The sequence below is a fragment of the Moschus berezovskii genome, chromosome 14, assembly GCF_049115385.1.
Source record: "Moschus berezovskii isolate FMDL1 chromosome 14, NW_MosBer_1.0, whole genome shotgun sequence".
Classification (NCBI taxonomy): Eukaryota; Metazoa; Chordata; class Mammalia; order Artiodactyla; family Moschidae; genus Moschus; species Moschus berezovskii.
In genome coordinates, this window is record NC_142473.1 from 66,009,723 (window position 1) to 66,023,993 (window position 14,271).

Sequence of the window (14,271 nt, forward strand, 5' to 3'; positions counted from 1 at the left end):
ATTCTCCAGGCAAGAATACTGGAGTGGGCCGCCATTTCCTTTTCCAGGGGATTTTCCCAACCCAGGGATCAAAACAGGGTCTCCTGTATTGCAGGCAGACTTTTTACTGCCTGTGCCACTCCAGAAGGCCCTGAAAAAAATCCTACATAAGGATAACTCTTATATTTTCCCCTACTTTACTACTAAAATGTCACTAGTCTACAGAAATTATGTTTCCTGTTTATAATTAGGTGGGTGCCTTCATGCTAAATTGCTAAATTCATGCTAAATTGCCTGTCATGTACTACTGTTTGCGACCCTATGGACTGTAGCCCATCAGGCTCCTCTGTTCATGGGATTCTCCAGGCAGGAATACTGGAGTGGGTTGCCATGCCCTCCTACAGAGAATCTTCCTGACCCAGGGATCGAACCTGCATCTCATGTCTCCTGCACTAGCAGGCAGGTTCTTTACCACTAGCGTCACCTAGGAAGCCCATTACAATCAAGTGAATGAATGTTATTTAATAGAAACGTATACTAAATACAAATAGGAGTTAAATCTATAGCTGTTTCACTTGGTTTTCACGAAGATCTATTTTACACCAGACTCAGTTAATGAGTTTACAAAAATCTTAAAAAAAAAAAAATGGGGGAGGAAAAAAGGACATTTCAGTACAATTAGGTTCTAAAATGTCCAGTTAACTTTTGACCTTTAATGATGTTCTTAATTCTCAACTTTTCAAATATATGTAAATTTACTCAAGTTCCTCCTTTAAAGTGGGTAATATAAATCACATGTTTAAATTCTGCAATAACAAAAGCTCATAATAAAAGAACAATGTTCTTTACATAATTCTTCACCTATTTTGTGAGTTTTCACAGACCCGGTACTGTCAGGGTGGTGAACATGGGCACCACAGAACTATTTCATGTTCCCTGAGGACATAAGGTACTTCCCGCTACCAAAAAAAAAAAAATCTGTTTCTCATTCATTCCGCTTCCACTCATGCATTCAGAACTATGCTTGGCTGTGAGAGAGCACACTGGTTTTGAAATTCTGTGGAATCAGAAAGATATTGCAGGGATGGGAGAAGACAGATGCTACAGGACCATAGAAGGAGGGGGTTGGACAGTCATAAATCAGAGAAATATGATGGCCCTGAAGAAAGAACCCCTAACTCTGTGGGGGCGGGGGGTGCATGGATGACAGATGACCCTACATCAGTTGGAGACGAGGGATGCTCCAGCCACGTTCAAAGATTGGGTAGGAAGAGTGTGGTTAAATCATCCAGAACAGCCACAGCAGTGAAAGAAGTTGAGGGGAAAACCTGCAATAATGGGATTCAAACACCATCTGGGGGTTTCATTGTAGAAAGTAGAGGGAAGCACTCTGAAAAGCATTCTGTTCCTCATTCTTCAGGTAAAAGTACCAGCCACTGAAACTCTGAGCGTCTCTGGAACTGGCATCATTAGCCAGACTCAGTCAGTAAAATCTGAACCCTACTCTTCCTGTAGTTTCATACCCCCAGTCCATTTTCCTGGAGTATTCTTTACAGGCTGATAGCCTGAAAAGACACATTTCTAATTGATCACGAAGAATCTCAAACAGATCCCTAAAAACAAAAGCAGAATGGAAAAGGAAAGGAAAGAAATTAGAACATTTTTTAATAAAACAAAAGAAGAAATAATATGCAGAAAGCTCTCTGCTGCTGCTGCTGCTAAGTCGCTTCAGTCGTGTCCGACTCTGTGCAACCCCATAGACGGCAGCCAACCAGGCTCCCCCATCCCTGGGATTCTCCAGGCAAGAACACTGGAGTGGGTTGCCATTTCCTTCTCCAAGAAAGCTTTCTAGGCATTGCCTAAGTATCAGTCTATATACCGAGGCCACATTAATCTCCTCCAAACATTGGCTTTTCTATGCCATTACCTTATTCAGAGATAACCAGTGGCTCATGTGCTTTAGTCTAGGGTAGTGTAATGGGCTTCCCTGGTGGCTCGGAGGTTAAAGCGTCTGCCTCCAATGCGGGAGACCCGGGTTCGATCCCTGGGTCGGGAAGATCCCCTGGAGAAGGAAATGGTAACCCACTCCAGTATTCTTTCCTGGAGAATCCCATGGACGGAGAAGCCTGGTAGGCTACAGTCCACGGGGTCGCAAAGAGTCAGACACGACTGAGCGACTGAATGGAACGGAATGGAGTGTAATGGACTGAGTTGTGTCCTCCCCAAAACTCACAGGTTAAGAGACATTACAGCACTCTCTCTCTCCACAGAAGCACAGAGCAAGGTTGTGTGAGCACACAGTGGTGAGAAGGCAGCCATTTGCCACCCAGAAAGAGAGTCCATATAGAAACCAACCCTGCTGGCACCTTGATCTTGGAGTTTCCACCTTCCAAAAGTGTGAGAAATGTATTTCTGTTGCCTAGGCCACCCAGTCGGTGTTTTATTGTATGGCAGCCCACATAGACTATACAGAGAATATATGGTGTCCACCATACATCCTTTTAAACAATTTCTCCAGTTGTCTGCATCTCTCCCCATTTCTTGGTTCAAGTACCATCTATTAATACTTATTTGGTTTATGAACCCATACCTCTGTATGTGCTGCTCCTCATCCTTACTCTGCCTAAATGTTGACTCTTCCCCATTGATCAAATTCCATCAGAAGTCCTGATCGAGTCCACTGTGGAGCTTTCTCCTTCACCCCGGGTGGGCACGGTGTTCCCGCCTCTGAACTACTATTGAACTTCCTGCATGGACTACTGATCTGACCTTCATCACATGCTGTTAGTACTTCTCTAAAAGGAGTGTCAGCTCCCTTAGCAAATGCATTCTTCTTAAAAGCTGGGTTCAGCATAACGAAATATGGAACACACAGAAAAACACATAATAAAGAAATACCGTCTCTATTAGATCACCAGTAGTAATAAGACCATCCAATAAACACTTCCAAAAATAAAATCCATCCAGTATTTTTCTTTAATGTGTGTGCATACATGTATAAGAATTCAACTCTATATGCTTTATATTATGCTTCTTTCATTTAGTATATCTTGAACATCTGTATTGTCGTTATTCTTTCTAAAGTTGACTTTATTTATACTATCCCATTCTACCAACTCCCTATTTGTGTTTATTTCTAATCTTTCTATGCTATAAATAACCTATGATAAATACTATTATCAAATAACCTTAGCATAAATTCATGAAAATATCATTTGGATAAGATTCTATAATAGAAGTGCATTTTCTTACAATGTGTATAGCCACATGGTCCTGCAAAAAGTTGTACTCCTTACATGAGAGTGCCCATTTCTTTATAAACCTAAATAAAGCTTGATGTGTTTTCAAATGTTTTGCCAATTGTAAATATGAATGTAATGAGAACAAAGATCACGTGCTAGTTTATGTCTCCTGTTGCTACCACTACTATTGAGGTTAACCTGTCAATTAGACTACACTATAAACTTTTCAAACTCTTTTCACACACATAAATTAGAGTAATACTTTACAGCATCTAGCACAGTGCCCTTTCTGTACAAAATCCATAAAAAAATTGTATGATCATGGAATAATATGTATGGAGTGCCTGTTATATGCTACATGAGAGTCACATAAATCCAAAAGTCATTCCTTCATTAGGTATATGTAATTTTTATAAAAGTTACTGTAAGTTTTTGCTCTCCTAAGTTTTAAAGTCCATCTTTAATCCTATTGTCCCTGCTCTACTCTTTATTTATTAATCATTTCATATTCCCTCACTAACATATGAGTTCTTGTTGCAATGGTTAGGTACAATTTAATAAACTGTGATTTTCGAAGAAATGTTTCAGCTTTTTTTTATAGAAATTGTTCTAGGATATTCTCTCCTGAAAAAGCTCTCATTCATTTTAAAAAAATCACTTTCTTTTTCTTCATGTATATAAAGTCCCTTTGCTTATATTCCTAGTTTTGAATGTATTGTTTGCATTTTTCTGTTTCTCAAGCACAGCAAATCTGTTGTCAACTTCTGAGCTGTAATTGCTTTCACAGTTCTTATTCAAAGTCCTTGTCAAAGATGGGTGGTCTCCATCACACTTTGAAATCACCAACCGAGAGGGGCACAGCCCTTCTGCAGTGCCCCTGACACTCTAGGTGCCCCATCAGCCTCCACGAACTCCTCCATGCCCATCTGTTGCACTGTCTTGCCTTTTCCTCCATCCTCCACCAACATCTCATCCTTATGAGACTTCCTCTTGTCCCAGAAAAAGTTATAAAAACATTTCACAAAATAATAAGAAGAACATTTTTACAATGTATTATATCACTGCAATGAATAAGAATTTTTGAAATTCTACCAAAATCCATTTCCTTGCTACCTAAAGTTTTTATTTAAAGATGAAGATGAAATATCAAATTTCAGAATTGTATCCTGATATTGCAAACAATAAATGAACTGCTACTCATCTTGTCCTTAGTCAGTCTTTTAATTTTGGAAAGTGGAAAGTCTGCCATAATTCTCGGACTCTGGGCATCAAGAATATAACAGGTTTCCTCTAATGAATACTGTGGTTTTCCCCACAGAGAACATATCTAGAGGATAATCATGCTTTTGTGAACTAGGCTTAAAATGGAACAGGAAAACTATTTTAAATTATTTTCAAGTTTAGATTTTACTCTTTGAGTGCAGTGGGTTTAACTGTTATTGTTCTCTGCCAGCCAAGTGTCATATTCTGGGGCACACATTATGTCACGCACAGTTGTACTCCAGATTTTCACACACATAAATTCATTTAATCATCACCTCAACCCTGGAGGAAGGTATTACTCTCCCATTTTACAGATGAGAAAATGAGGTTTAGAGAGGTAAAATAATTTGCCTGATCTAACAATCTAGAAATGTCAGAGTTGGCATTTGAACCTAGCCTTATGAAACATTCTCTTTTCACACTAAATTTACCTCTGAAATAGTTTTGCCCCAGGCATAAGTGCCATCTTCAAGTCTGCCTCCATTTAGGTAAATCCATACTCGTTTTGCATTGGGCTGTTTATACAGGTTGCTCTGCTGGAATGCTGTACATTTAGGTGCAATGAGAGAATTTCTCTTGGATTGCAGTTCTTGGACTTCAGAAAGGTGTGCCTGTTAAGAAAAGTCCAGAGAGTGCCATGGTTAGAGAACTGTCTGTTTAGTGTGTGTGTGTGTGTGTGTGTGTGTGTGTGTGAAGGATATGATGAAAGACAGGTATATCTTATCATTGTACGTTATGTTAAAAAAAACTTAGGAAATACATTACCATCTCCTATCACTGACTCTTCTGTAATTCCCCTTGCTTCAATGAATCACTATAGGCAATAATAGCCATCAGAGTAGTGACAATAAGGCGCTTATTTTGGCAAAGTACTTAACTTTCATTTATAATTTGGAGAAATGAATAGAGATGTGTTTTTGGATTTGTGCATGGTGTTTCTCCTACTGAGTGATTTCTCTGCATCTAACAAATGAGTCTTTTATTAGAATCACAACATCATTTCCTTTAACCAAGAAATGCTTAAGGGAATGTACATGACTGTTGTTTAAATCTTTACTCTCTGTCTTTTAAAATACAGCAGCCACCCTTATACTCTGCCAGATCCCTGCCAGGCAGCTTTTCATCCTACTTCAAGCATGTCCTAGTTCAATGCTTTGCATTCATTCCCTGGTCAGTGATTTATCCTTCTTAGCTTGGCAAGAAGTCATATTTCTAGCAATGTCAATTTCTTTTTTTTCTAGTAACCTTGACTTGGGCACACGCCTAAGATTTAGATTGAACACATTTCATGATTTGAGAAACCCTATTAAATAAGAACACATCATTTTGATGAAAAACTTCACAAAGCAAAAAGTTTTCCCCAGTCTCTATCCCCAACCCTCTCTCAACAGCTGACCTTTCTTGTCTTGACTTTTTTATTTCTGGCAATCCTGACTGATTAATCAATTGGACTGAAACTGCTTTTTTGAATTCCTCACTTCTGAATGTCTCCATTGCAATTAGTATTTTGCGCCTTCTTCTTTTTACAGATTGAGACATACCCTTAGGAGTGATGAGCAATGAAGCCATAAGGCTCAACTTGACTACACTTATTATAATTACCTTTGTACATATCCACTGGGCCTTTTTCTCTTCTTTGCTAAGGTCATAATTTCTGGTCTCTATTCAAACAAAACAGACCTTCCTAGGAGCTGGCTGTCTCTTAGATGGCTACTCTCCAAATGCCAACTCAATGCTTGGCATATGCTTATGTGGTCATAACTGACCAGATGCTGAGAATAAATTAATAGCATAATGTAAAAATTTAATACTGTAGTTTTAAAAGCTTATAAAAGAGGCTGAGCCTTTAATGTCTGGAGTCCTAAAGAGCGTACCTCTGTGTGTCTTATGAGGTCCATGAGTTTAATTTCCTCTTGAGTCTGCTCAGTCCAGCCTCCTTCAACTACCAGCTGCATAGGGCTTTTGTTGGGAACCATGGTGGCTGGCTGACGTGCTGCTACCCGCCGCCCTGGGGAAAGAAGTCACTAGAAATGTTGTTTCTGATGATAGGCGTTCAGATTTCAAATAAATTGGTTTGGCTTTCTATGCATAAATCATTCCACTTGGGAGCAGAGGCTAAAATACTAAATATATCATAAAAGCGAAGATGCCTAAGGTAATAAGATCTAACAATGGCTCTTCAAATGGGAGCTGGAGGCTTTAAATAGCCAGGATATGCATACTCATTGTACAGATAGAAAAGAAAGATAACATGCTGACTTCCACACTGGCCCCAGCCTCTCATCCACGATATGGTTCAGTGGTAATTTAGTCAAATAGAATCCATGACCTACATAGCCCATCATCTCTTCCAGTCATGGAACATATGTTTTGTTCTCTTCACTAATAATAAGCCTTTCCCCCACAATTAGCTTAGCAGCCTGGGGATTAAGTATTTCTAAAATAATATTAACCCAAGAGACAGGAGGCCTTTTTTTTTCCTATCTAATAATACCCCGCAAGCACGATTAGTTTCTGACACCTCTGCTGTGTCCTTTGCGCTCTCAAGAAGCTGTAATAAGAGAAAATATTTATTGGAATACTGTATTCTAAAGAATCACAGGCATAAGTTAATAAGTGTGGTGATTTGTATTTATGTATTCTTTAAGCTAGACGACTTTAAATCATTATAAAAGAGGTTTAAAGGTCACACTTATTAAATTGTTTTCTTTTTCTGGGTTGAAGATATACTCAGCACTGAGTCTCATACTCAGAGAAGTTGATCTCCCAACTTCTTAAGGTACAAATAATGTTTTCTCTTGTATATCCCTTCTAGTAATTGATGTTGAACACCAGCTATGACTCAGGCATTGGGCTAGATGGTGCCAATAGAAACACGTAGGAGACCAAGCCCTTACCTCAAAGGCTTACACTTTGGAAAGGAAGCCAAATGTCAAGGAAATGATCACACCAATAATTGATTGTAAGTGGGTTGCACCCCTGAAGTACAGGGTGTGTGAAAAATCATGTAACAGGCCTTTCTGACCTAGTCTGCTGTGTCAGAGAAGGCTTCTTTGAGAAAGTAACAGTTAGATGGATAAAATAATAGAAATACTGAAATGAAGTCAAGTCCTAATTTTGTTGCCAGGGGACTCTTAACGTGCAGGTTTTCATACCTTGACTATGAACACAGCCTTCTGAAAATAACTCAGTATTTGTAGAGGATAAAGTGTTGGTGCCTTTATAGCTCAAGTTTGTGAAAACAGATCCAGCAATAAAAATAGGTGGCAGCAATGACTTTTCAGGGAAATCAGAACTCTATGTACCTTATTATCATTTATATGCAATTTATGGATGTGAAGAAAACATAATTGAATCAACAGCCAATGAATTACAGTGACAATGCCATTAGCCAGCATGCTTTGGAGAGGAACATAGTGGCACCAGAAAAATACATAACACAAATTTATGTTAAATATAGTTTTTAGCTGACTATTCATAATGTGCTTGTAGCATTAATTTAGGATGCATAAATTCTTATGGATAATATCTCAATAAATATTTTATTTGTAACGCATTTTGAACACTAAAATTTTGCTTAACTAAAGGCAGTTCTCTGATAGCTTATCATTTACACTGTGGAGAGCCAGGATTTGAATATAAGAAACAGCAAAAAAACATTATACATTATTTGGTATTTGTCAACTTGTTTCTAATGATCTTAAGAAAATGAAAGCACTTGCCAGTGCCATTAGCCAGCACGTTTTAGAGATTTATAATGTTTTAAAAGGACATAATGTCATCAGAAAAGGTATGGGTTTGGGGAAAGTTTTTCATATCAAACTATTATTTATGTAGGTAGGAATAATAAATAGAAACCAAAAAAAATGCACTGAATAAATTGTTTTTTGTTTTCTTGTTATATTTTCTTTATTTTCTATTTTATTTACATGAGATTGGGGAGGGGGGAATCATGTGTGTGTGCTGTGTGCTAAGTCACTTCAGTCATGTCTGACTCTTTGTGACCCCATGGACCGTAGTCCACCAGAGTCCTCTGTCCATGGGATTCTCCAGGCAAGAATACTGGAGTGGGGGAAATAATAATATCTAACTATTAGAGCACATGAGTACTTTGCTGTTCTTTCTGACTATAAATCTCACCTGAATAGCTCTCCTTAGGCCTCTTCTTTATCGGGAGGGCCCATTCTGTTTCAGCACCATACCTGCCTAAAAGGATTAGCCCACCTCATTTGGGATTTCAGTAAGCAGTTCCATTTAGCTCTCACACTAAACAAAATGTCCCAGCATTGCCTTTATATGTAACAAAGGTGATACTTTGGCCTCATCTGCCATCCCTCAGTTTTGTTTTAGTTTCTAAGATCCAAAGTGGGAAAATGGGCAGCCTTCTCAGGAACCCCTGTTTCAATATTCAGTGAATATTTATTCTACGCTAAGCATGTATAAATATTTGACATCTATAACTTAACAATAAAAATCATACAAAGTTATTAATAGTATTTGATTAATATTAGCAAAGATCATGCTTACAAATGAAATGTAAAATCAGCTTAGTACAGTATATGCTCAATGAACATTTGCTGCATTTACCAATGGCTACAATAGTAAGATATAATCCATTTCATCCCTATTCATATCTTCCAAACCTCCTCTTTCATCCAATACTCAAGAAGCTCACAATCCAACAGGGACTGCAGTTAACTGAATTTAAACTTGTTCTTATTTATTCTCATAATCCCAACAATTATTAATAGAAAAGACCATCCTCTGAATAGGTATTTTAATAAGACCTATTCTGAATCTACATTCAATAGCAGAAAATGTAACAGACAAGATTTATCTAAGGGAAACTACATTAATGGATTCCCCCATAATGGACACCATCTGACCAAATAGACTGTTTTCTACAGTGATACTGTAGATGATGCCAACTGAATTTTAAAATGTCTTTTTAATACTGAATTATAATAAAAGTTAAAGACATAATATAAAATCAGAATTCAATAAAAGCAGCTCTGCCAGGTACTATTTTTAATGTTACTTTCTATTGATTTAATTTGATAAAAATTAAAATAGAGCTTAGAAAACTCCTTGGGGTAAGTGGTTGAAATTCTGGCTATTCTTTAATTAAATAATTCCACAACTACTCAGAGGACAAATAAGAAGGGTATAGAAAAATTTATAACGTAACATAAGAGAAACAGTCATATGATCCAGTATGTAATAAAATGATAAGGGCTATCAGATGGGAGGTTCAGGGTATAATAAACCATATTATTCCTGACCCAGAATGTTAGGAAAGTAAGCTGAAAAGTAAATAATGAGAAGCAATCCAAAAGAGCAGGAGAGAGAATTAAATTGTGTCAAAAGGAAACTGCTGCTGCTGTTAAGTCACTTCAGTCGTGTCCGACTCTGTGCGACCCCATAGACTGCAGCCCACCAGGCTTCTCTGTCCCTGGGATTCTCCAGGCAAGAATACTGGAGCAGGTTGCCATTTCCTTCTCCAATGCTTGAAAGTGAAAAGTGAAAGTGAAGTCACTCAGTAGTGTCCGACTCTTCGTGACCCCATGGACCGTAGCCCACCAGGCTCCTCCGTCCGTGGGATTCTCCAGGCAAGAGTACTGCAGTGGGTTGCCATTGCCTTCTCCACCTATAAGTCTGGGGGACTGAAAAAAAACTCCACATGGGTGGAGTGGAATGAATAAGGGGAGGAGGAAGTTTCCAGAGAGCCCGATCATGAAGGACAATATTAAGGACTTTCATTTTTGCCATAAAGATAGTGAGGAACTTTGAAAGGTTTTATGCCTGGAGTATTGTAACTCCTTTGCCTTTCTGCATTATTACTCCAGGTCCAGAATGTCACCTTTATGCATAGGATGGATACTACTATCAAGATGGGAGGCAGGGAGACCAGTTAGAAAGCTGGTCCAGTAACCCAAGGAACAGGCAACGATAGCTTGAACTTGGATAATGATAGTAGGAATTAAGGCCAGTAGAACTCATTTGAAAATAACATATTCAAAACAATAAGACTTAAGGATATTTGCTTAAAGATAGTAAGAGAGGGAAATGCCAAGAACGACTCCCAGGTCCTTGAGCTGGAATACTTGAGTGGATTGTGGCAATAAAAGAAATAAAGAAGAAATAAAGGAGGCATTGGTGTGATATATAATATGATATGAAATAAAATAGTGATATGATAACTTCCCAGGTGACTCAGTGGTAAATAATCCACCTGCCAATGCAGAGGATGCAGGTTCAATCCCTGGGTCAGGAAAATCCACGGGAGAAGGAAATGGCAAGTCACTCAAGTAGTCTTGCCTGGAAAATCCCATGGACAGAGGAGGCTGGCAGGCTACAGTCATGGGGTCACAGAAGAGTTGGACACAACTTAGTGGCTAAACAACAACAATAACATGGTCATCACATGGGGATATGATAACTTTAGTTATCATAGACATGACCATGGTACATTCAAATTGGTAAAAACTGAAAAACAGCCATTTCAACCCAGAGTGATGTCTAGTGCACTTAGAACTAATTGTCTTATGTACTGAAGTGCGGTTCATATGTACGAATACTCAGGAGCTGAAATCCTGCTATGGCAATTACAGAGTCTGAAAGGGGTTCCTTCTCAGACTAAGTCCATAATGCACTTTCACCCTCAAAGAATCATTTAGTGTCTCAAGTACTGGGAACAATATAAGATCAGAAACAAGATTCTGTGACAAAAAGAATGGAAGAAGAAGACTAATAGGGTCAATTTATCACCTTGTCTCTGAATAACATATCTTACACTGCATAACAAGAGAGAGCCCTTCTGAGATAAAGACACTAATCTTTGAAGAACTTAGATTCAGTCCTTATTCAGATTAATTTAACAAAACTTCTTCCCAAGTAATACTCAAGAAATAACAGAAAGCTTTGTTAATGACTAATTCCAAAGTCCACAAAATGTCAGTTCAGGAATTGTTTCAAAATCGATAAGCTGGTTATACGATCCATACATCCTCCAAATTTTAAAAATGCATCTATATAAATCATGTGATATTCATAGCAATATAAAATTTACAATTATAAAAGTCAGTACTGAAAAGATATATTATTAAGTTTTAGACTCACTCAAGTGATTTTTGTAATATAAAATATTCAGTTAAACATCTGGTATCTAACAGTAGAAAAAAAACTACCAGAAAATTGAGACTACACTTAAACATGGTGATACTTGATTTAGTTCTTACTGACCTTTTAACTGTCTCATTTTGTGTTTCATGACATCTAGATCAGCCAAAATTTTGTCCTTTTTAAGCCAGTTCTGTTTTTCTATTTTTTCTGCTTTCTTCAAAGCTAGAATAATAAAAATACATGATGTTTTATTTTGCATTCTTTTTATCAACAGTAATTTATCATGCAAGCCAATAATTTATAAAAAGAAGTTTCTACTTCAAGAAATAGATTCAATTAGAAATAAGTAATTAAAAGGTAAGGGTCATTAAAAGAAACCTCATTTGAAAGATGACAGGGCTTAAGGCATTTTTTTTTTATGGAACGCAGGGGGAAAAAGAAGAACAGTGCTGTTTTATTACATAGATTTACCATATGCAATAGCTATAATTCATTTTCTACTTCCACAAACTATTTGGAGGTGATGAAAGCCTGGCTTGGAACCATTCATATTTTAAACATCTACCTACTGCCTAAAGGGTGCAATTCTTAAAAATGAAAATGTGCAGACAGGTCGTCTTCAGTGTGAATTAAACTCATTTGTTATTTTCTAATGTATACCATTATTCTCAGTCTTATAGACCAAGAATCTCTTTATCAACTAAATTAGACATTTTCTATGCAGAATACTCCATTTCAGTAAGAAAAAAATAGGCAATAGTGCAAATATAAGAGTACAGCTATCCTTGTGCACATGTTAATTGATGAACCGCCTGTTCTTTGCATAGATGTGACGTTATTAGGTTGACATTGTACACATTTAATTCGTTTTCTTATGGTGACAAAAAATTTCTCCCTCCATGCACTTGCTTGAAAGAAAGCAAAAACAAAACACTGACCATTTGGAGACAGAAATGGTTCACCACAAGATACCCAGATGGCAATAGGATTTCTGAGGATAAGGGTGAGCAAAGACGTATCTATATCATCGAAACTATCAGATGTCACAGACTTTGGAAATGATTTGGTTTTCACTTTCATTCTTGAGTTTCCTGGGAAATAAATGACACATTTACCATTGTTCAATGAATAATGAATAAATTTGCTTGCTGCATCATTTGTTTTTTCAAAATATTTCATTCTTCATTAATGACTTGATTTAAGCAGGTTAACACCAAAACCAGATGCAAATACATAAATTTTGATCAGAAACGTCAATGCAACTAAATAATTTAAACTAATTTTACTGTAAATACACATTTTAATTCCTTTCTTACACTATATCTAGTTATGAAAAAAAATAAGAGATAGCTTACCCAAATATCTACTGTGAAATAGGGTAAAGAGATAAAAAAGCAAGGAAAGGGAGAAAGGAGTATAGGGATTGACTGAAGCCAGAGATAAGGGGCTTCAGAGAATTCATCAATTAAATGATTAATAGTACCCATCTCATTCTGCTGTTGGGAAGATTTAAAAAAGGAAAGTGCTTAGAAAATATTATTTAGTCTATTTAATTGTGCAAGCATCCAAAAATTCTATATAATATTTTTATTATCATCATGATACTAGACATGAATACCACATTGTTTTTCTTTGCTTGAGATAAAGCACAACTTGGGCTCCGAGCATCCTTGTGGCTAAAGCAAAGAGGAGAACACCATTTCAAGATATGAATGGCTGACAGAGAGAGATGAATTCCTCAGGATACACTTTTCCAGGTCCTGAGATCTGAGAGAAACACTTCAGGATCTTCATAAAGGGGTTATTTGTCATTCAGCTAATAGTATCCTACTATACAAATTAATACAAGCTGAGAATTTACTATGTACTGGGCATTTCACTAAGACCTATACTTTCACACAATGGAGAAGGAAATGGCAACCCACTCCAGTGTTCTTGCCTGGAGAATCCCAGGGATGGGGGAGCCTGGTGGGCTTCCGTCTATGGGGTCACACAGAGTCGGATACGACTGAAGTGACTTCGCAGCAGCAGCATACCTACATTATCTCATGCAATTCTCAAAATGGTACTCTGAGGTAGGTTCATTTCTCTTCTGCACAATAATTGAGACTTCATTACATAGCCAGGTGGGGGCAGAATCAGAATTAGAATCCAGGCCATCTACCTCCAGAGCCAGTGTCCTTAACCATCACCTTTATATTAATAGTAAGCCTGATACTGAGTTTTTGATTGATGTCTGTTTAACTTCCTCAATGCAAACTGATGGCATAGCGCCAAGTTATGATTCAGTAAAGGGGACGGCATCTAATCTAGTGCACCTGCATGATTCAAGGATAACCTTTAGAATATGAGGGGAAGGGATGGTCATACCCTTTCCATAGAGCTGCTCAAAATCACATTACTGCCAACCAGGTTTTAAATAAGAATTTGAAAGAAGAAGAATGTTCGAAATTGTAAATCTTCCAGAACCTGGAGATCAGAAGTTCCATGTGCCAAATAAAGGCAGAACTATATGCTTTAGTGATCAGCTAGGCATTAAATGTTCACATAATTATTTCTTTAAAACGCATTAGAAAACAAAACAAATAATACTATTATAAAATCACTAGAAAAAAAATATTGGTCTCTGTCCCCAGTTCCTGGCACTGAACTCCCCAAATTCTTG

The 14,271-nt window shown here is 37.4% G+C and overlaps 1 protein-coding gene across 1 annotated transcript in view; it reads right to left on the minus strand.

Moving 5' to 3' along the window:
• The window catches only part of LOC129554722 (doublecortin domain-containing protein 1), a 94,409-nt gene that overhangs the window by 26,805 nt on the left and 53,333 nt on the right, over positions 1–14,271 (minus strand). Inside the window, exons 14-17 of the mRNA XM_055423783.2 lie at positions 12,545–12,697; positions 11,727–11,828; positions 6,359–6,492; positions 4,916–5,095 (exon numbers count right to left, since the gene is read on the minus strand). Coding sequence (XP_055279758.2) covers positions 4,916–5,095; positions 6,359–6,492; positions 11,727–11,828; positions 12,545–12,697 — 569 coding nt within the window. The remainder of the gene's footprint in view (positions 1–4,915; positions 5,096–6,358; positions 6,493–11,726; positions 11,829–12,544; positions 12,698–14,271) is intronic.